The sequence below is a fragment of the Ascaphus truei genome, chromosome 3 (genome assembly GCF_040206685.1).
Source record: "Ascaphus truei isolate aAscTru1 chromosome 3, aAscTru1.hap1, whole genome shotgun sequence".
Lineage (NCBI taxonomy): Eukaryota > Metazoa > Chordata > Amphibia > Anura > Ascaphidae > Ascaphus > Ascaphus truei.
This window is the reverse complement of record NC_134485.1, coordinates 321,299,953-321,323,633: the sequence shown is the minus strand read 5'-3', so window position 1 is coordinate 321,323,633 and position 23,681 is coordinate 321,299,953. Positions and strand designations below refer to the sequence as shown.

The following is a 23,681-nucleotide window of genomic DNA, read 5'->3' as shown; positions in this document are numbered from 1 at the left end:
CTCGGCTTCTCCCATGGCTGCTGGTTAAAAGGAAATCAAGACACATACTGAAGTACACAACGCTATCTGTTAATGATTAACTCCAGATGCCTTGAAGTTCTGCCCTTTGTATCTGCCTCTTGCAGTCAGTCCCGGCTGCGCAGGACATCTGTGGCTCGTTTGTATTCAATGGAACCTTCTAACTGGCAACGAAAAGAAGCCCACAGTGCGTGCGGCTTTCCTGCTCAGTAACCCTAATCATGGGTCTTGATACCTTCTTTATGTCTAGATTTTGTAAGGACCCACCTTGCACACCCCAATGTTTTATAACAGTTATCCCCCCCAATCCCATACAGAAAAAAAAATATATATATATATATGTATATATTTTTATCGCTTTTTAACTTGGCTTGACCCTCTGCAATTCAGAAAATATGTTTGCGCTGAGCCTGGGATTTTTGGATGAAAATGTTGACATGTGGCAGCATTAATTCAGGCAATCCGCGAACTAACGGGGTCATCGCATATCACGCCGATGCTGCCGTGTTAGCATTCACATTGCAGATGGTAATTCATTTTTTTCCTAAATATGCCCTGATCAACACATTCCTGAATCAGGGAACCGTTCTCCCGTTCTTCATAGCTGTAGTGCCAACTACATTGTCATTTTCGACTCTGTAGCTTAATGACATTGGCGCACCCTGTTTAAAACGGGACTGAGAGGGGTACAGTACAGTACGGTGTTGCTCCACATTAAAGCTGCAGTTCAGTCTTTTTTTTTTTTTTTTTTAATTTATTTTTTTACTTCAATAGCTTCATGTGTGCAATCTCTAATTACCTAAAGAACTGCATAGCTGCCGGTCAATTCGTTCTCCATGTATTGATAGGTCGAAATTTGGTGACATAATTAGAGCTGGCATATGTTTTTATTTGCTTCTGTCTCTCAGTGGAAGCTCATGAATATTCATGAGCATTCCTGCACTGACGTGTGCTAGAGGGAGGGCAGGGCTGACAAAGGGGTGTGCCAGGGCTTGTGACAGGACATGAAGGGGCCGTGCCTTAGCAAATGGCTGTTAAAATAGAATACAAGAAAATTGGTCTTTCAAAGTTGTTTTTTTAAAAACAGAAAATGCTAAAAGTATTTTTTCTTACTACAGAACTGATTTATTAAAAAAAACACACATGCAGGATATTGACTGAACTGCAGCTTTAAAGGTTTTAGAGGGCAGCTGTGAATCACAGTGTCTGTGACAGGGCTGGCTGCTGTGCTCCTTTTCTATGAGTGGCTGGCACTGCTGTCTCTTGGTGTCGGAGGGGCTTGTACTGCATTGTGTGGAGGATGCGAAACCTTTTGCTGCTTTAAGTGCCTGTTCCTGAGCAGCTTATTTGGGGGGTCTGACTTCCAACAGGAGGTCAAAGCCAAAGATTCCTCCCCATATCTTGACGCCATTCTTTGTTTGTTCTGCGCATAGCGCAGCTGAGCAATATCAGGACTATTACTGCAGGAAAGTTGTAGGGATCTCCCAGCTTTGTGAAAGTCTTGAAAGTGTTTGTGTTTCTTAACCTTTTCACTGCCACGTGTCTGCTCTACAATGCATTGCTTACCCCTCTGGCAGCAAAGCCATGCAAAGGTCCTGTCTGGCCAGCTGAAGTGTGCCAATTCCAAGTAGTTCACTTATTCATTGGTTAAAATGAGTACTAGAACGGGCCTTATCCCTGTCAGCAGCCTGGTGTGCTGTATTACCATGTCATTTAACCCCCTTAAAAAATGTAAACAAATGATAAGGCAAATATTACTAATCTCCTCCAGTGCCACAGGGGGTGTGTGTGTATATATACATACAGCCCTTCTTGTGTTGAGAGATATTAGTAATTGGTTTCTGTGCCTTTACAATTCTTTTTAATCGTGACGTTGTACCCCGGCCGTCAAACATTCTTGTTTTAAGACACCAAAATACAATGGAATAAATAGATGAAACACCTTGGAACCTCCTCTGCGCTCTTGCAGGCAATGCAAATATTGTCCTAGAATTGTTTTTCAAGCCGGCCAGAGCTGACACGTTGCTTTATCTGCAGCAGCCATGCACCTTATTCTCCAGCTAGATAAACTGTTCCAGTACTTCATACCAAGCACGCATGAGCATACACTACAATGATGTCCACTCGCTCTCGTGTAATTTGAGGTTATAGCAGCAGTTCCCCCAGTCGTTCTAAAATAAATAAATACAAATCTCCCCTCCTCTTCTGTTAGCATTGCCTGTGGACAAGCCTTTTTTAAGGCTTTCTACGGTGAATCTTGCATTTATTTTTATGCAGTTCATAGAATATCATTTTTATTTTTAAGCATTTTAGCCACTTTTTAAAGTTTGTTTCCTCATGTCTCAGTTTTTAAGAGCGCCTATGTTTTACTGTGTTTTCTCTCCTTAGCCCCCACAAAACCCGGGACTGCTGTAAATTCTGCCAATTTAAATTATTACTGTTAATCAAGCAATCATTTAATTCTGGCATAACATAGTAAGAGACGTGTCCGTTCCTGCGGGCGGCTCCTGTTCAGTGTTCACTCACAAAACCTTGAATGTCCGCCTTCTCACATACACCAACCTCTGATGCTTTACAGTTTATCTACTCAATTGTATCCGCCCGTTTATAGTGTAATCATTCCGTTGTATCACTCATGTATGAAGCTGTAATTTTTGTACATGTCAAATACATTCCTAACCCCTTCAGTGCCGGAGAAAGGCCAACGCACTGCGCATTAAATATAGGCACAGCAGTGTGTTACAGGCGCCTCTGGCATTGAAGGTGGTATCTGTGCCTCTTCTCAGTGTATTAATCCTGTACAGTATGTTATTTCGAATATAAAAAAAGCCAGTACTCGTTTGCTACAGGTCATTTTTCTTTGACTAATTGTCAGATTTCAGGAAAGCATTTTCTGCTCTTTGTCTGTTCATGAATTTGTCAACAATAAACATGGAGAGAGCTTCACCGGCTGTCAACGAGTGTCATTAAACTCTGCACAGTGTTCTCCTGGTTCCTACTTTCATGTTAACTTCCCTGTGGAGTCTCCTGTTTGCAGCGAGGGGTACAAAGAAGAATGGAAGTTGGCAGGGAAAAGGCAGGAATATATGCATTGTAGGGTTTTTAGTTATACCCCTTAATTTCCAGATGGACCTGCAGTGGCCCCTCTGGCTGTAAACAGATGGTCCTTTAGTGGCAATGTTCCTAATGCATTGAATCAGTGTCTCAGAATGGGGTGTCTGATGTGACAAACCTAATCAAGAGTAGCCAGAGGTGACCAGAAAGAAAATGTATCACTCATTAGAAAAAACGTCACTATTACCAATGTTTTATCCCGTTCTGCTATGGGGTGTGGCAGGCATTGCTAAGCAATGAGTTCCATGACCCTGGCGGAAAGGGGTCAAAATTAGAAGCATCTCCCAGAGTTCCAAATCAGTATTGGAGAACTCCGAGGAAGGCTTCTCATTGGTCACATGGTATTTCAAGCGGACCAAAGGAAGTGCAGTATTCCTGTGGTTTGTATGAACCATTCAGTCAAATGCTGCAGTCTGGAGATAAGCTGATTGAACACACCACCTCGTAATGTTCGGGACGTATTGTGAGTGTAGATTGAGGTGTCTTGCTGGTGCACGTCTGGTGGCAAAAATGTCTTCAGAAAAAAAAAATTCATATGTGGTTTCTAATTAATATGTATATTTCATGTTTTTTTTAACCCAATGGCTATTGAAAAGACTTTGCAAAGCTGGCCTTCTGGAGCCATTTTGGGGGGTGCGAGGGGGGGGGGGGGAAATGTGTTAAAGATTACCTATGTCTAAGGCTGTGGCCACAGTACCTGCGCTGCATGCGCGTCAGCGAGGCTGGCGGCGCGTGCAGCCGATTCCCCTGGCCTGCAGGGAGCTACAGACCAAAAGACGGGGGGCGTGTCGTCACCCGGCAGGTTCGCCCTCATTGGCCTAACCGCCGGGGGGCGTGGCTTAGCACTCTGTCGCGACTCCTGATCACAATTCTGTGGCGAACAGGAGTCACTGTCGGCAGAGCGCAGCGCCCCCCCCCTCGCAGCGGGCCCGGTCCCATTGTGCAGCGGCTATTGTCCCTGCAGCGTCCCCAACAGCGGGCGCTGCAGTAGCCAGTGGGGACCTGGCCTTAGGCTAAGGCCCCGCTGCCTCAGACCACGTGCCCGCACTGCAGACAGGCGGCGCGTGGAGAGGCACTTGGGGCTTTTTTCGGTCCAAAGGGACCATTTTTGCGGGGGGCGTGGCCAAAACGGGTGGGAGGGCGCGACCATGACGTGAGGGGGCGGGACCGCCCGTCAGCCGTTCAGCCCCTCATCCCCTCAACTTCTCAGCCGTTCAGCCCCTCATCCCCTCAACTTCTCAGCCATTCAGCCCCTCAAATCCTCAGCCCCTCAACTCCTCACACACAGACACGCACTCAGGCACACACACAGACAGGCACTCAGGCACACACACACACACAGACAGGCACTCATGCTGCTTTCCCCCCACACTCTCCTCCCCGCTCCCCGAAGCCTCCCTTCCTCATTGGCTCACAGCCATACCACGTGACGCGTCGCCGCTTGGGATTACAATTCTCTTGAATCCCCTGGCGGCTGACGCGTCACAGAGTGTAGTGAGCTGTGCAGTGAGGGGGGACTGGGACCGGCTCGGGAGGATTCCCCTGCTGGTGGGGAACGCTCTCGCGGCCGCCCACGTCGCCAGGCGCAGCGGGTCCCAGCACTTAGGGTCTGAAGCTCTGCTAAGGAAATTTCCCTAATTACTGTATCTCTGGTAATTTCTCACATTTGTGTCTGTTCTTGAGCACACTTCTCTCCTCCACTCGTGATTTGTGAGCTTTAAATTTACACCAAAACTTAGCAAGAGGACTGGATTTGCTCAAACAAGAGGACAATATTGTCCATATAATAGGCCTTTAAAGAGCAGTAATGGCTACAATATTTTCTTAAATATACCAATATTACAAATTCCAACTAATGTTTTCGTTTTCTCAAAGTGGCTTATGTACTTTTAATTGTATTCAGAGTGCAGAGGTTGATTCGACTGAATCATACATAGAGCATGAAGAGTTAATAGGATTATAAATAAGGTAAAGGCAGGAAGCAATTCTCAGGGTAAAATCAAGTGGTCATGCTTTGGAAAAAGTAGAAAATGCATTGAATTGCCAATCAGAAGTTGGCTCAATGTATTAAATAGTTTGGAGAAAGATACACGGAAGCCAATGTAGAATAGGAAATGTATAGTAAGCACTAGTAAGACCACACCTTGAATATGGAGTACAATTTCGGGCACCAATCCTAAGAAAAGACATTATGGAACTAGAGAGTGTGCAGAGAAGAGCCACCAAATTAATAAAGGGGACAGACAATCTAACTTATGAGGAGAGGCTAGCTAAATTAGATTTATTTACATTAGAAAAGAGGCATCTAAGAGGGGATATGATAACTATATACAAATATATTCGGGGACAATACAAGGAGCTTTCAAAAGAACTATTCATCCCACGGGCAGTACAAAGGACTCGGGCCATCCCTTAAGGTTAGAGGAAAGGAAATTTCACCAGCAACAAAGGAAAGGGTTCTTTACAGTAAGGGCAGTTAAAATGTGGAATTCATTACCCATGGAGACTGTGATGGCAGATACAATAGATTTGTTCAAAAAAAGGTTAGACATCTTTTTAGATGGAAAAGGTATACAGGGATATACCAAATAAGTATACATGGGAAGGATGTTGATCCAGGGCTTAATCCGATTGCCAATTCTTGGAGTCAGGAAGGAATGAATTTTTCCCCTTAATGGGTTTTTGTGTTTGCCTTCCTCTGGATCAATAAGTAAGTATAGATATAGGATAAAGTATCTGTTGTCTAAATTTAGCATAGGTTGAACTTGATGGACCTACGTCTTTTTTCAACCTCGTCTACTATGTAACTATGTATACTAAATACCTGTGAACAAATACAGTTAAGTGGAGAAAATGGGCAGACTAAATGGGCCAATGAATTTATGTACAGTGTCTGTGAAATAGTACCGCATGGATATAACGTTGAAGAAATTGTATAAATCTGTCTTCTAGAACAGTGTTTTCAAACTTTTTTTCTTATGACCAAGTATAAGAAACTACCTCCCCCCCCCCCCCCCACATCCCACACACACTAAATTTATGCCCTATTCAATACTCTGCCCCCACCCCACTCAATTCCCTCCAGTCAAAACACACATGGTGGAGGGAGGCCTCTGGACCGGTGTTTGGTGAATGTGGACATTGGGCCAGACTTCTGGTGCCGACTGGTGGAGGGATTGGAGTGAAATGCCCGCCGCAGCAGCTGGGGAGAGTTGCGGGGCCGGCAGCCAGATGCAGAACTTTGGTCTTAGACAGTTGTCTCAGCAACACCCACCCACCACCCCTTGTGGTGACCCGGTGAGTAATCTTCCACGACTCGGGCGGTAGGGTTTCCAGGTGGCTTCTCCAAAAATACTGGACAGAATGGTGACAGGTGCGACGCGCTCATGAAAAGTCGGTCGGCAGGTTGTATGTTATCTATAAATTATTTGACCGTTAACGTCATTTTTTTCTAAAGTTCACACCAATTCATATTCTGTCTAGTAAAATATTCGAAGGAGGGGTCTGGGGACGGAGCGTACGCCCCAGAATTTATTTTACAAAACAAAATGAAATGGTGCAAATTGGTGCATACTTTGAGTGATTTTTTATTTTAAATGACATAACGGTCAGATCATTTATAAATAACATACAGTAAATGCAGTCATAGATGCCCATGGCAAGCAATACTCATCTTCATGCTCCTCTCCCACAAATTCTAAGATTGTTGCACCCTTCTTCATACTCTCACCCTCCTCAACTCCCCTCATCCTCTGGCCCCCCCACCCCTCATCCTCTGGCCCCCCCACCCCTCATCCTCTCGCCCCCCCCACCCCTCATCCTCTCGCCCCCCCCACCCCTCATCCTCTCGCCCCCCCCCACCCCTCATCCTCTCGCCCCCCCCCACCCCTCATCCTCTCGCCCCCCCCCACCCCTCATCCTCTCGCCACCCCCCACCCCTCATCCTCTCGCCACCCCCCACCCCTCATCCTCTCGCCCCACCCCTCATCCTCTCGCCCCCCCCCCACCCCTCATCCTCTCGCCCCCCCCCCACCCCTCATCCTCTCGCCCCCCCCCCACCCCTCATCCTCTCGCCCCCCCCACCCCTCATCCTCTCGCCCCCCCCACCCCTCATCCTCTCGCCCCCCCCCACCCCTCATCCTCTCGCCCCCCCCCACCCCTCATCCTCTCGCCCCCCCCCACCCTCTCGCCCCCCCCCCACCCCTCACCCTCTCGCCCCCCCCACCCCTCATCCTCTCGAGCCCACCCTCCTTTCTCCCCTCCCCACTTCCTCTCAGGTCAAAACACACCACAAACTCCTCTCACCTCTCTCCTGCCTATGCGGTTTTCGCCTCTTGGCCACACCCCAAGCTCCTGACACCAGCTGCTGCTGCTGGGTAATGCAGCCAATCAGGATGGAGGAAGCTGCCCAGCCCCCTAGCAATCACCACGCTTTCTCCCTGCTCTGGGAAATCTTGTGGGCCCCCAAGCCGGTCAGGTCACCATGTCCAAAGAAGTAATACTGGACACATACGTCCAGTATTACATCTATTTTTTATTTTTACTGGACAGTGTTCAAATCCAGGACAGTCCAATTAAATACTGGACAACTGGCAACCCTACCGGATGGTAATTGTCGCGACCTTGCGTTTGAAAACACTGTTCTCGACATTGTGAAATTCTTAGTTAAAGGGTACAGTTTCATAAATCTAAACCCTACATATTTAACTTATTCAATACAGAACAGGCACGTAAAGTAGCACGTGCTTTTACACAGAATACATGGACTAGGTGGTCCATACTTACTCATTTTCTATCTTTTGCAACTGCAAATCATAACAACGCCCTTTTTTAGTGAGTTTACTCCAACATTATAGCATTCTTACTATACACCCCTTTCCACCACAAATGTTGCAGCACTTGACAACTTTATCGTAAATAGTACACTTTTCTTAATTAACATTGATGGTATAATGTGCTGTAGATAAAATTCCTTCCCACACAATTGACTTTTTGTTGCCTGGGCCACCAGTGGAAAGTGACTTAACCAACACTACAAGAACCTAATTGTCCTGTTTCTAAAAGTATTGTTATCAGGAATGCAGCATCTATATAAACGGTAGACCACCAAACCCAGTGCAATATGTCTTACAAAAATGGTGTCCTTTTTTCCCCCCCTCTTCATCACATGGTTCCCACAAATAATAATATAACCCTTCCCAACTGTAATTAGAACCGTTTGGCTTAGAACCCAGAGTCTTCCTTTTAACTCGGCTGTGAAACTTCCTTTAGCCTTGTTCACAACATTGCTTAATACCGTGTGGTGCTGTGCCAGGAGAAAGGACACTGTTGCGATCCATTATTCTTCACTTCCAAATTTAAATGCACTTGCAGAAAGAAGAGACTCCAGTAAATGATGGCATACTGTATAAGGACTTCTTGGCTCATCCAGTTTGCCCATGTTCCTGTTACAAAGTCTTCTGTACAAATTGGTTCTTTGCCTTCTTCAGTATTAAGGATACCATTGTGTGTCCCCCAAGCAGTTGTGTATAACTTTACTGTATTGCTCCTGTCACCTTTTCTATATAAAAAGGCTGTTGTATGAAGCCGGTAACCTTTTCAGTAAAGCAGTACTTTCTCAAGTTTCTCTAGGCAACCATACCAACCTCCAACACGACCTCTCTCTTAATAATGCTTCCCTCTTCTGCCTCATCAATATACCCCCCCCCCCTCATCTTAACTAAAAAGAACCATAATTTATAAAGTCAATGTATTTATTTGTCATTGTTTATAGAAAAATAAGACAATTGCTTTAATGAAATCTTAGGAAAACACACCGTGCCAAATAATAAACTTCTGTGTTTTTTTTTTTGTTTTTTTTAATAAATAATTTTCACTTTACAACGATGTCAAAGTCTCACTGCTATGGAGTGCGAGGTTGGTATAACTACCCTGCTGAGCCCCACTCCCCACAATAAGTAAAAGGATATGCTGTGGTATGGAAATAGCAACTATGTGTTACTTGTCCTGCTGTGAGTCTGTATGGATCAATCAAAATATGTGCCTTAAAAACAAAGTTCTGTTCGTATAGACCCGTCCACTTGCTGCTTGTTTAAATAGTAAAAAAAACAAAACAAAACGGTGTTAACATCACCCTGCTGTCTAAAAGAAATCTATCTACTGATCATCGTCCAGCTGTTGTAGCAAGGTCCTCCGCCTCTTCTCCAGTTCTCCTTCACTAAGTTCACTCTCTGATGTGTCCCAGCCTGTCTAAGAACAGAAACAATAGTGAAAAGCAGAAAGTGGAGCTGAGATTTAAGGAGATAAACACCTTGGCTACCAGAGAAACATTGAAAAGTGGACAGAAAGGATTATTTTTGGACGCCGGTGGCAATCGCTAACATTGCTTGCCATTGGATCCGTTTGATCCTCGGTGGGGCTACCTCCTTAAACCCAGTTTCTGAATGGCAAAGGTTAAGGGGGTGTTTATCCCATGTAGAACAACATTACTATAAACACAGCTCTTTCCACTATTAACCATAGGGATGAAAAAATGGTGTCACTCCAACGCGTTTTGCGCCAAAAATGCGCTTTCTCAAGGTATACTCTTAACCACGCACATTTTAAACACTTGGGAATGGTTAGCACAATAGATAGTAACAAAATATAAAAGCAAACCTAGGGAGAAAGGAGCCCCCTGCACCTGAGAACGTGTGATCTATTATTTGCTGAAGGAAAGGTGATTATGGCAGGAGCAGAGGGCTTGGGGTGGTCAGGCACATGACGAGACACACATCCCCACCTTGAAACCTAGATCCATGAAACAAAACTTCCCTTAAAAAATGTAAAAAATCTTGACGTTCTCCTCCCCCTGCCTCTCCCAAATTAGCTGTAACTTTGCAGAACCGCAGCCCATTTTATCCTACAGGGGCGGGCTGGCCTGGGCAGAGCGGCAACGGGACAGTTTGATGTACAATATTTGACCCAGTAGCATGCTCTTCAATTACAGAACTAGCTATATAGAGTGCCTCTGAGCAGCATGTCACCTGGCTGCTTTCCAGCAGGCCAGTTTGTGTGTGCTGGTCAGTAACGGTCGCTTCTGGGCTCATCCGTGTATGTGCTGTTCAGTCTGTGTGAGTGCTCTGCAGGTCAGTGTGTGGCATGTGTATATTATTATGTGATTAGTTGTTTGTATGTGTTGCATGTATCAGGAGTGTTTATGATATGTATACATATGCGTCTGGGGCAAATGGCCTCTTGGTTCATGGTGCATCTGCCCCCAGTTCAAAATCAGCCAGCCCGTTATTCTGTGCAGTTATAAAAATACTACTGCTTTGGTTGGGCTTTTTATTTTTAACCCTTACAATGCCACACACCTAGGAGGAATCGAATGCCACCACTTCTGTTTTGATCATGTTCACCGCTTCACCCCATGATCTCTACCTATAAACCAGCATCAACATAGTATGATGGATCTGGTACATCATAAAGGCAGCGAAAGGGTTAAACAAACAGCTTTCTATAATGCATATAATTTCTATTACTTATACAATTTATTAACATTTGTGAATTATATTAAAAAGAAAAAATATCTTCAAAAACACAATCTGCGCACTTACCCAATATTTTTCAATGTAACACTTGTGTTCCATGGGAGGTTACCAAGTTACAAACCGGTTGAGGGAAGGGACCCCAGCCAACTGCGGAAGTCGGCCCAGACTTCTTCCAATGGGCTCTGCCTTCCCACCGCAGGAATGTGTCACAGCCCCCACCACCCTTAATCAACAGTTTATACAGCACCCAAATCCCTTCCCCACACAACAATTTTGGTAGCACCACCACCACCCTCCTGTCATTCAACAATTGGGCTGGGGTCCAGTTCAAAGCTTAAAACCTGACGTGCATTTCACTCAACTCGCCAGTTGAGTGAAATACGCGTCAGGTTTCTATGATGTTGTTGTATCTGATGACACGAGGGCTACCCTGTACTCCCTGTCAGCTACTGGCTTCTGCCAACTACACATACACATGCGTGCTTCAGCTCCTTATACAGGGATATATGAAAGTTCTGTTTTAGAAGGGTAGTATTTTAGTTATCTAGTGGGATTTTAAAAACTAGTCAGTACTTGGTAATTCATAAAAGTTTATTAGTTCTCTAGTGGGATTGCAAAAGCTAGTCATCACTCAGCAATTCATAGGAGATTATTTATAATTTTGCACATTGAGGAATCGGTCCTTTTAGGGGCTTTTTCCTAAGGTGGATCACCATAGGTAATGACTACAAAATTGGAGGTGGGATTACAAGCACTAATATAATTTGATCAACATACCACTATATACACCTGTATTGCAGGAGCATTTTATGTTTGGCACTAATGGTTCACATGGGATGTAACCACACGGAACGTACTTATTATTAGACTTTTTTTGGAGGGAGGTCAAGCTCCAGTTCATACTTGTTTTGTTTTTTTTAATTATCCATTTCTAGATTTCCTTCTTTCTTTTTATTTGTATGTAAATTCAAAGTTATTTTACTACTCGGAAGTTGCTTGAGTGCAAATAGAGGATACTGTTCTTTAAATATATATATATATATATATATATTCACCTGTTATTCAGATTACTCAATCCAATATTTTCCATAAAAATCTAACGCCAGCCCAAAAGTTAGGACTCTAACCAGGCTTTATACACCTAAATTGCAGACTGCACACCTTGCATCAAAAGATATGGACAGCTCGTACTGGTTCCTCTCCTCCTTTAAGGGGCATTCCCACGTAGTCTGTGCAAATGAAATTGTTGGAAAATTACCTTTTACTTTCCCCCTTATTAACCTGATTTCATATTTCTTTGTGAGAAGAATCTTAATTTCAAAACATATTTTTCTGGGACCTGCTATTCTTCCTTTTATTTAGTGGCTTTAATAACGCAGCAGCTATAGACTTTTTACCACATTCTCTTGGCAGTTAAAGCAGCAATCCCGTCTGACCAGGGGGAAACAAAATGGCTGCCAAATCTCACAAATCCTGCAGATTTTGAACCAGCCATTTCAATCACCTGGAACTACACTGGTAACTATCACGCGGACCTGGGCTCCCCAGAGCTAAAGTAGCATGGTTTAGCTCCAGAGGAACCCCCAGGTCTACTTCTATAATAAAAAATAATAATGAAGGCTTGCTGCTTGAAAGGGGGAATCTCTCTTAAGTCAGAATTGTACAAATAGCAGTGACATGTGTAAGGGTTTGTGTCTAGATGATCGATTTGTCATTTTTACCCAAATCTTTTAAATATTTTATTAAAGTTAGTGTGGATAACCGAGACTGGATAGGGTTTTGATTTCCCATGGCTGTTCCCTTTTGCCTGATGTCAGTGTGTGTTTAACAAGAGTTTGCACAGTCGGCCGTCCTCTTGCCCCCTCCCCTTAAGTTAAGTACAAGGTGGTCTGTTATGTTTGGGTTTAAAAGCCTTACAGCTACATGTCTTCCAGCTCTTGGTGACATAATTAATACTACATGTCAGTGGTTGCACAGAGACTGAACATCTTATTTGACCTGATGGTCAGAGGGCTCCGTACATGGAAGTGGCCATTTTAGGTTCTATTCACAAACTACAAAAAATTCCAATGCAAAAGTAGGTACTGGATACGCACACAGAATGACGCATGTGATCAGCGCGTGCGGTCCTAATTTCAAAACATTTATGTTGAGGGGGGTGGAGGTGGGGGGGGAGCAGCTCAGGAAAGCCGGTAACTTTATGAGAAACCTATTCGCTTGTTCCTATTCTACTTAAAGTTGTCATTGTTACTGAGCAGTGTCTTCAGTGCCGGATTACCCATTAACCACACCAGGCACGTGCCTAGGGGGCCCCCGGAGGTTGCTTGGATCCAACTTCCGCTCGACCGGAGGAGGGAGCTGCAGAGTCCCCGGACCTCACCCAAGGTAAGGTGTGGGAGGGTGGTGTGGGTTTGTAAGAGAGAGAGAGAGAGAGGGGGGTGGGGGGTCTCTTAACTACACCAGAGCGACCCTCCTCCTGCAGTGCCGCATTGTCATGTTGACCCACCGACAAATGACGCCGCAACATCACACTGTGATGCATTGGCATGACAAGGTGATGCCAGAGGGCCACCTCGTGGAAAGGCCCCCAAAGTCTTGGTGCCTAGGGGCCCCAGAGGGTCTTAATCTGGCTCTGAGTGTCATCAGGGCCGGAATTTCCTTCTCCCTCTTCCTTGTGTGATGATTTAGGTCATGTCATATTTAAGAAGCTGTTTTTCCACTTTCCAACATGCAGGGCCGGCGGGGAGTTTGGTGGGGCTCCGTGCCGGGGGAGCGCGCGGGACCTCTTGCCTTCTCCGGCGGCACAAGGAGGAGATGCCGGAGCTTACAGAGGCCCCACACTCTCCCCAGGCAATCAGTTTAAATGTTGTAGGGAAGAGGGTGGACCTCTGTAAGCGCGGGGCTTGGTGCAGTGGCACAGCTGGTGCTGCCATCAAGCCGGACCTGCGGCAACATCTTACAGTAAAGTGAGAGGGAGCTCACAGTTTACGATGGGAATCAAAAGTAAATAAAGTGTGGATGAAAAGTCAAATAAGGTAAAAAGATCAGAGGGCAAAAAACCTCTGGCTTAGTCGGACAGTAGTGTGTCTCTATACTGTGAAATGTGTGCAAAATTGCCCCAATATCAAATCATTTTCCCCTTATATAATGCTAACAGTACACACAGCGCCACGGTGTACAGCATTTTATAAGCACAATAAGTCCCTGCGCTAAAGAGCTGACAATTGAACTTGAGTGCCTTAGGCACAGGGGAGATAAAGTGATGTGGCCAAGGTCACAAGGAGAACGGACACGGGGATTCCCACTTCAAAGGCAGTGACCTTACCATTCAGCTCCCCATTATCACATATATATATATTTTTTATAATTACAAAAACATAGTAAAAATAATATAATTATAAGAAAATGGATGCATCCTGTCCACACAAGCGCTTTGTTTCCCCTGCCCTTGCTGCGGTCCTGCTTTGCATTATGCGCTTTCAGAATCCCTCACTTACTTTCTCCCTCCGTGCGCTCTGCTTGGGAGGTTTGCGCCGGCCGTCTGTGTGCTCGGCTTCTGCTTCCTGATCGCGATCTCTGTCTTTCGCTCTCTCTTTCAGCTGTTCACTTTCTGGTTCCCTTTCTCTCCTCCTTTCCTTTTCCCTCTCCAATTCACTCTCTGGGCTGTTCTATTTAGGAGAGAAAATAAATCAATAAATATATATTTCAAATGAATGACTTGGTCATTATTCCCAGACCTCCCATACTTCATGCAATCGAATCAGGTATACAACAAAAAACAAGCAAAGATGCCCAAAGCTACTTCCAATGTGACAAAAATACACAGTGCAATACCTATATATCTCTTGTAAAAAGGGTCATTTAGTTTAACCCTTTGGCCAAAGCGTCTTAAGCCTGCTGCTACTTCAAAGCATGACCGTTAGCAGGTCCTAACACTCCCTGAGTTACAATTCTTATTTACCTGTATAATTACAGAAAGAATGATCACATTGGATCTGTCATAACCCAGCAAAATGAAACTGACCTGCCAACTTGGAAAGTGTCTAATCAGGTACAAAGCCTTTGACAAATTGAGTCCGTTCTCTCCAGACTCACCGATTTGCGCCTCTTTTTCTTATTCTTCTTTTTCTGCCTCTTTAACTTCTTGGAGCTATGTTCTGAACACAAACGGAGGAGAAATGATTAATGGATAACCCTTTCTGCACCAGAGGAGTCAGCCATGCAGCACACTCCCTTAGCACTCTTGCGACTTTCAGCGCTGCATATACATTTCACACATCAGCATTATGTGGAAAATAAACACACGGCTGGTGATATGCTGGGGTCAGCAGCGCCTGCCCCTGTCAGGACCACGACAGATTCTAACCCGAGTCTGTAGAAGAGGAGATGTCAGAACAGGAATCTTTCTTTCTTTTTTGAGGTCGAAGATGGTGGTTTTCATCCTCTGATTCTGAACCCTACAAGACCAAAAGGCATTTCTGCAAGTTTCCTTTTCAGAAAGTGAGAACAAGTTATCTGCACTCAACGTAAACTCAGCATCTACAATGGAATACAGACTGGCCTGTGACAGCAACATATTCTGCTGAGCAGAGCACAGAGTGAGAACGTTTAATATACTGTAGCATCCCAAAATATCTCAACATGTGCTGACATAATAAGTAGAAGTCCCTGCTCCAAAGAGCCTACAATCTAAATGGCATGCCCCCAACCGAACTACCTTCTCTCCTCCAGTGTTGTCCCATCCAGTAAAAGCAACTGGAGCTTTCTTCTTCCCTCTCTCCGCAGGGCTTGGTGACTGGGAGTGAGAATGTTTGCGGTGATGCTTCTTAGATTTCTTCGAGTGTTTCTTCATTTTGGTGTGATTATGTTGACATTCGTTCTGCACCAGAAAAGGATACAATTACTAATATTTACATCCTGTAGATCAGTGGATCCAATTTTTTTTGGGCGGAATCTCAACCCTCTCTAATAGAACACCAGAGATCAGATGCATTATAAGGAACCCCAACCCTCTCTAATAGCGCGTCTGAGATCAGATGCATTATAAGGAACCCCAACCCTCTCTAACAGCGCGTCTGATATCAGATACATTGCAAGGAGCCCCAACCCTCTCTAATAATGAGTCTGAGATCCGATGCATTGTAAGGAACCCCAACCCTCTCTAATAATGCGTCTGAGATCAAATGCATTGTAAGGAACCCCAACCCTCTCTAATAATGCGTCTGAGATCAAATGCATGGTAAGCTTTAGGGGTGCCCGCGGATAAACACTGCTGTAGATAGTATCAATTAGTAGTGATTTAGAATGTACTGAGTTGCTTATGCTGTAAACTCGGAAGCAGCCGATCACGGGAAACTGCAATTAACTTTGGCCGATCGCACCTTCAGAGTTGAAAGAATCGGCCTCTAAGAGTGACGCTTGTACAGCGGCCCATGAATTTAGTAATGGCAAAAAGCCCGGGCACACCAGGTCCTAGATTATCTAAGCTCTGTTGAATCAGGACAAATAATGTGATATTACCTAAAACAGGAACAGACTGCTTTTTTTTTTAACCGGAGTTAACATCTTCATTAAGTAATCATATGCAAAAAGAACATCTGTAATTGAGCTCATTAGAGTAGCGTTAATGACACGTTACTTCAGAATAATGCCGCATTATCTTCAAATAACGTGGCGTTTACGTTTTGGCGGAACTCCCATGAAGACCCTGGAATGGGGAGTGAGAGAACACACCTGAGGTACAGGTGTAAGGTGTAAATATGCTAATTTAAACACGGAAAATATATTCCTGCTCTCATTAGCAAAAGCCGTGGGAGTAATGCCAAAGATAGGTATAACTTGAATAACGATAAACCCTTAACAGTTTAGTGAATATGAAATGAATCAATGTCATTTAGGCTCTGTTTTGGCTGTTATAAATAACGACTTGCTTCTTATGGGAATGAAACTTGGTTCACGTCCCGTTATTTGCTTAAATGATTAATGCATTACGATTACCGGGCATTAACTTAGGGCAACATAATGTTAAAACGGCTAATAGAGCTTATTGAACATGGACCTTGTAGAGTTTGTGCCTGATATGAGGTTTATCAGAACGACTCCAGCCCCAAACAAGATTGGGCTATTGATATAAAAAAGGCTTTATGACTAAATAAATTGGTTTAAAAATTTGAATACAGTATTAGTAGCCACATGTTTTATTCCACTTTTAAGTTTTCAATGCCCTCAATCATCAATATCTAACACTAGCACTTAGCCGTAAGTGGCAATGCCACTGTATGCCCACCTCAAGTACTGAAATGGGCTCGATGTCATGTATACACCATGCCTGTAAATTAAAGGTATAGCACGGTATAAAATAACAGATGAGGAAATGTTCACAAGCTGCTGGACATGGCCATACCTCAAGAGAGTGAATAAATTCTTTATACAGACGAATCCTTTCTGACTCCACAGTGATTTGATCGAAAGCGCTGTTGCCAACAAAGCGCTCTCTTTCCTACGGGGAAACAGAGAAAAATGAAAATATTAAGGACTGGGAAGTTTTACATCTCCCAGGTGCCAGTTCAGAAAGAGGAAGCCATGTTTATCCGTTTAACCACAGCACCTAAGTTATAGAGCGGTTTCAGATTCCAAATTCTGAGGTCATATTTGAATTGGAAAAACATGGCTCCCACCAACTGTGGTGCCAGCACGAGAATCAGTAGTAACAATGTCATTAGGACGCACCTGTGCTTGGAAGACTCAACCATTCCACCAGCTCATACCAATCACACCACTGTTACTGCTGGGCTATCTGTAATGGGACTATCCAGTAGCTGGCTGATACCATTCCAAAATTGCCCAGCATGCATTGCTGGTTTAACCTTTTTGGAACAACGTCTTGAGTTTAAGCATACGTACAAATCGAAACAACTTTTCCAATACACATCTTTACACTCAATGCTACATTAAAGATACACTTGTAGCATTTTAAAAAAAAAAGTGAATGGGGGGAAGGGGGGCGCGGGCAGTTGCAGAGGCCCCGCGCTCTTCCCCAAGGCATTTAAATTAAAAGCCGGGGGACCGCGCAAAGCCTCTGCTACCTCTACTAACCGAGGTACAGCCGGCTTCAGGACGCGTGACCATGGCAACGTGGCATCAAATGACGCCACGGGGTCATGTAATGTTACGGTTGCCATGGTAATGTGGCGTCAAATGACGGCTCGATGGACGTGACATGACCCCGCAGCGTCATATGACGCTGCACGAGGTAAGGGAGGGGGCGCACCGACAGAGGAGAGCAGGCAGGGGGGGCGCAGCAAATAAAGTTTGAGCGCCCCTGTATTATAATGTAACAAAGATTTTTGGTTTCTATAGCAACCATTTACAAAGTCACACCCCCATCTCTTCTGAAACAGGATCTGGCACATCCCTTTTTGAGCCCTGCCCTCTCTCTAGCAGTGCACCAATTGTATCTAGTGACTGCCTGGTCGCATGATCTTCTCCACAGAACTTTCATCTTTGGTCCTCTTCTGCTGCACTGACAGCCATTTAGTGCACCCCGGAGCCGAATCTTCGCCGATAGATCACAGTTGAACGGATCAATCGGCAACTTAGCTAATTACTTATCATTGTTTTGTTTGTATTGATGCACATATTAAAGGGAAAACATTTTAAACTTTTTTTTTTTTAAGTGGCAGCTTGGATTGCTGCTTTAACGTCTTTAAATACAGCATATTATGAAAAAGGCTCTTTTAGGTGAAACTTTTGGCTAAAAATATTAAATATCAGCCACGACACTAAGGTTATTTCACCAAAAAGTGCCCTTTTCAAATTGATTAAAAAGAGATTAATAAGTTGAATCTTTTAATGAGTGTCAACATGTGTCTTGGAAAAGTTGTGGCATTCTCAAACCCTCTCGTGCTTTGGTGACATCGATAAATGCATGACTGGCTATCCCAGCAATGTAAGGGTTAAAGCAATGGCAGGAGAATAGGCATAAATCAACCTCTTACATCTTCCCAGCTGCAGTCCTGTTCCAAAGGAGGAGCCGCCTGCTTCAACATGACTTTAAATGCAGCTTCCTTCCTCCGAAATTTCCGTGCTTCCTCCTTTCCCCGCTCGCGCTCCCGAGCTTCGGCTTTCTCCAACAACTAGGCCAAAGCAAACACCGCGGTGTCAGTTCTGTGTCCCTGATCCACCCACCCAGCGCATCCTGCCCCTGCTCCCTTCCCCCACATGTGGCAGATTCCCAGTGAAACTTACGCTGTTAAAAGTCAGTTTGATATTTCCTGCATCTAGTGTGGCCGCCCGCTTGTCGAAGCTGATGATGTGGGCAAAGTCTTCGAAAGTGGTGTTCACGTCCACGCTGAAGTTGCGATCCTGGATAGCGGAAAATTATTATTTTTTTTTTTTAAATTTGAGAGAGATGGTATCAAAACTTAGGACGTACCCATTAATCCATTTATAATGGGGCAAGACCTTTGCTTAAAAGGAAATTGGTTAAGACATGGATGTGAACAGTATGATATATATATACAGTATATATATATACACACACTAGGGGGGAAAAATGATTGTGATTTCCTCCCCCCAAAATTTTCAAAAGAAAATACAAAAGTCATCTTTTTTTTCCAGAAATAAATATATGTAGCAATGCTTTCTTCTTGCATATCACGCTGAAAGTAAATACAGTTCCGTATAAAGAATCCACAAACACGTCCTTGGATTCGGTAAGCGCTGATGCAGGCCATGGACCCCTGGCCCCTGACCCCTGACCCAGCATTCACTGGCATTCAGTTGAGCGACAGTTACTGCCAGATCGGGGTATGCTATCCTGCATTGATGCGTTAGATTGTAAGCTCTAAGGGGGAGCTTCACTTAACGTTCCATGCCGGAAGCACAGGGAGATAAAGTGACTTGTCCAAAATCACAAGGAGCTGACACCGAGATTTGAACCGTTAAAAAGCTAATATCAGTGGATTTCTGCAACCTAAATTAATGGATCCTTTAGATAGAATATATAGAGTAGTGAGAAAATGACATAAAAAGCGTTTTTCTTACATCAAGCTACACAGATTTCCTCTTTAAACCATTTCTTGTACCTGATATGAATCAACCCGTAAGTAAACTAGATAACCTTAATCAATTCATTTGGTTTATTCTGCGTTTAAAGACCATGGTAAGATCATGCAGTTATAATTAGAAACTAAGTATAGACATACACAAAAATGCATGAAGACATTTTGGTAAAAATGATTAAAGCAGGAGGTCTCCGGAGCTGAAGCCAGTTAATTTCAGCTTTGGGGACCCCCTGTTCCCAGAGATATTTACCTCTGAAGGGGGTGCGGGTATCCCCCTGTTTTTTTTTTTAAAGCTCCCGTGTCTCATGGGCCAATAGGAAGCCGCACCGATGACATCACAGCTTCCTATTGGCCCACAGGATGTGGGAGCTTTGAAAAGCGGCCATTACGTGATCCCAGCTAGCTGAGCAGAGCGGCTACCAGCACCTACTACGGAGGTGAGTATCTCCAGAAGCAGGGGGTCCCCTCAGCTGAAATGGACGGGGTTCAGCTCCGGAGACGCCCTGCTTCAATACAATGTAAAAAAAAAAAAACAGTCGCAAAAATTGCCGTCTTGGATTGCCGCTTTATGGAAAGATTCAAAGGACTGACAAAGTAAAACTATTAGAACTGACTTTCCATTGCTACATTTTGTATGAGGCTGTTGTGACTTTGCTGTACTCACCTTCAAAATATCTTTAATGATCTTTTTCTCATCGTGGAAACGAGCCTTTAGCTCCTCCACGTAGAATTTGAACAGGTCGAGTGGAGTGGAGCCTGGAGAGGAGCAAAGATCAAGAAGTCAGCACAGACCTGCACTCTTTGCGGAGACTTGCAGGGAGGAGACAGAGACTGATACAGAACGACTGGCCCCTGCGTAATCCCTCACTGCTGGACCAGCCTGCATCACATTGCTTCAGTGATGGTACTGGCTCCTCTAGCGTTTAACAGATGGCGAGGCAGAAGGAACGTCATGTCCTGAAGGGGTTATATCTTTCAGATTAAAACCACCTCAACCCCACACCAAATAGTCATCATTACTTCGCTGAACCAGAAACCAATGAATAACAGAAATAATCCACAGTGCTGCCTGGCGTTATGACCCCCTGGTAAGCAAGTTGCAGGGACTTTATGGATCAAACATAAATTCGAGGAATTACTAGTACAGATTAGTGGACAGCGCATCCAAGAGCTCTATTTTAGTTTAAATTTGCACTTAAAACAGAAGTACATGGACTCTCCATGGAGCTAAAAACACAATAGCTCGATCTTTATTATTTAATTACAATGTACCATGAACCTTACTCGGAATCCGCAAGCAGATGAAAATCATCCTATTCATGCGTTTTCAAATACCCTAGATCAGGGGCCACCAACAGGTCAGGTTTTAAAGATATCCCAGCTCCAGTCAATGATTGAGCCACCTGTGCTGAAGCAGGGATATCCTTAAAACCAGACCTGTTGATGGCCATTGAGGACTGGAGTTGGCCACCCCTGCTCCAGTGTGCTTATTTTTTAAATCAGTCCTTTTTTTTTTTTAAACCTTAATATTTTGCAAACTTTATATCTGATTTCTTTTTTTTTTTTAAACGGTACTTGTGGTTTTCGTTATCAAAATATGTGATGAATCCTGTATAAACAGTATTTCAATGTACCTACTAAATATTCCACTGGCAACATGAAAGCACTGACTCTAGCATGTCAATAACATATTTGAATCATGACATGCCTGCAATGATACTGTACACGTGGGGAGACGTATGATGCGTTACTACATACAAATGAAACATCAAACGCATTGAGTGACAGTCACCTGTCTGTCCCAGCATGCTGGCAAAGCGCGAGTCTGTGCTGACGGAGGGGTACATCTCCATCCAGGTGGACATTGAGTGCAACTGGCCCGTCTCATGCAGCTCATCCAGGAATACCTGAAAGGAGGTGTGCAGCTCTGTGACTCAACCCACAAAGTAATCCCTTCAGCAAACACTGGGGGCGTGTGTTGCACTACTCCACATACAGTATAGGGGACTTACATTTCCCCTCTGCCTCACTGCTAGCTAGACTGCTGTTTTCTATGATGTGTTCATGGACAGAATAGCCCTGTGTATATAAACATGCTGCAAAACAAAGATAAATATATACCCCCCACTCTTCCTTCCTTAGGAATAATGTAACATTTAGGATGGCTCGAACCATGCCCCTTTGACAGGACTACACCCTTGTACACACCCATGCTGGTCCTTAACCTACGATAATGACCAACATGAGTGATCCCTATATTACAGTGTAATTTACCCATATCTCAAGGGGACCAGCAACTAATGTTTAGAGAGAGTAATGTTTTGAGTAATTCTCTACACAGAAACGGTACAGCTGCGGTTACCAATCTTATATTGCTTTGGACCACAACAAAATTGCAGAACCAGTGACTCGTGCGGTAGTATCTTCAACTCGAGAACACCAGGTTTATACAATAAAGGCATGTCATTACCCAGAATCCCTGGCTGCCGTGGAAGCATTGGATGCTAAGAGATAATGGGGAAATGCATGCTTGCAGGCCTGTCTGACATGTCAATGTGCTCACAAGTGGTATGTTTATTTGTTGGTTTTTGTAATTTCTTTTTACCCACCCTTACTTTTCTTTTTTAAATATCTGGTCATACCCACTTACCAGCTTCACATTGCAAAGCCAGCAACCAACCTCACGCTGATGAGACCCAAAAGGGTGAGACCGCATTGCTTCTTGGCCTTTTGGCTAAGATCAAGTGTGTATCTGTTCAGCCTGTGGCAGGGTTGGAATGGCTAGTGGCACGCACTTAGTCCTCTGGCCAGGCCAGGAAGCGGGATTAAGAGCCTGAGATTTGTTTCTAATGTACCGCCGTCTGGTATACATGGAAAAGGGGGACATAGTAAGGCACTAACCATGGACAGCTGAACAGGGAAAGAAGGCCCTAGAGTAGCAACATGACCGGCGCATGGAACAGTCCCCCCCTGCATGGACGCATATTAATTCACGTACTTCCATTTCCCTCACTCATCGTCGCACCCCGGGACTTCTGGCTAGGGGCACACACTGCATTGGCAGCGCTTGGCACGTTTGTTATTTTTACAGCACGGCACAAAACACTTATTCTTTGTTGGTTTTGTTGCACGTTTTTTTGTCCTTGGTTTTTAGTCACCGTCCCTCCCAGAGCAAAAATACTTTGAGGTTAGTAGGCTTCGGCCTGGGTTTTTATTTTGGCCTTCTGGCTGAAGAATCCCCAGAAAGTGGTGTTCCCAATCCGCAAGGAGGAAGACACAAAGACCCTGAAGAGCTTCCTGGCCTTGTGTCTATGGAGAATGGGGGGAAGTAAAAGGATCGGTCGGACCCCCAGGGAAGACTATCACAAGCAGAAGCGCACACGTTACATGCACCACATCACTTGCGCACAGCCGCGGATTTCAAGATCCGCCGCCCCTAGGCACTTGCATGTGGTGGCGGTCGCATGCTTGCTGCTGCCCTCCGTCTCCTTCCGAATCACCGCGGACGTCACTAGCGTGATGTCACATGGTGTCGTGTTGCCATGGTAATGCAACATTTGTCATCACGTTGCCATGGCAACGAAGCACCATGTGACGTCACATTGGTGACATCCGCGGCGTAATTTGATGCTGTGATTCGGAAGGAGAAGGAGGGTGGCAGCAAGGGGGTGACCGCCATGTAAGTGCCTTCCCATCATGCCACTGGGCCTGGGAGCGCTGCAAATTTATATGGGGTGGACATTTTTGCCGTCCCCAAATGTTGCTGTTCTAGCCAATCGAGCCTAATGGGAAATCTGCCACTGCTTGCGCACGGGCACATTCAGGCTCTCAAAAGAAAAAAGAAGCTGTCTGTGGGCAGGGTTACTGGCTCTGCACTTTTTTAACCAAGGCGGGCTGGAAAAGCGGTGTAATACAGCAGGCATACGCTTTTAGGGGGGACCTGTTAAAATGG

At 44.7% G+C, this 23,681-nt stretch overlaps 1 protein-coding gene across 10 annotated transcripts in view; it reads right to left on the bottom strand.

Moving 5' to 3' along the window:
* Nucleotides 1–8,867: 8,867 nt before the first annotated feature.
* The window catches only part of PRPF40B (pre-mRNA processing factor 40B), a 56,477-nt gene continuing 41,663 nt past the window's right edge, over nucleotides 8,868–23,681 (bottom strand). For 4 of the 10 annotated variants that reach the window (XM_075591188.1, XM_075591189.1, XM_075591190.1 and 1 more), the window contains 11 exons: nucleotides 21,522–21,636; nucleotides 20,394–20,485; nucleotides 18,912–19,028; nucleotides 18,662–18,799; nucleotides 17,068–17,163; nucleotides 15,382–15,543; nucleotides 15,031–15,121; nucleotides 14,760–14,821; nucleotides 14,162–14,332; nucleotides 11,826–11,893; nucleotides 8,868–9,381 (listed from right to left, as the gene is read on the bottom strand). In XM_075591188.1, the coding sequence (XP_075447303.1) occupies nucleotides 9,285–9,381; nucleotides 11,826–11,893; nucleotides 14,162–14,332; nucleotides 14,760–14,821; nucleotides 15,031–15,121; nucleotides 15,382–15,543; nucleotides 17,068–17,163; nucleotides 18,662–18,799; nucleotides 18,912–19,028; nucleotides 20,394–20,485; nucleotides 21,522–21,636 (1,209 nt within the window). In that variant the 3' untranslated portion in view covers nucleotides 8,868–9,284. Of the gene's footprint in view, nucleotides 9,382–11,825; nucleotides 11,894–14,161; nucleotides 14,333–14,688; nucleotides 14,822–14,969; nucleotides 15,122–15,381; nucleotides 15,544–17,067; nucleotides 17,164–18,661; nucleotides 18,800–18,911; nucleotides 19,029–20,393; nucleotides 20,486–21,521; nucleotides 21,637–23,681 lie in introns of those variants that run through there. The other 6 variants (XM_075591192.1, XM_075591193.1, XM_075591186.1 and 3 more) reach the window with 5 other exon arrangements.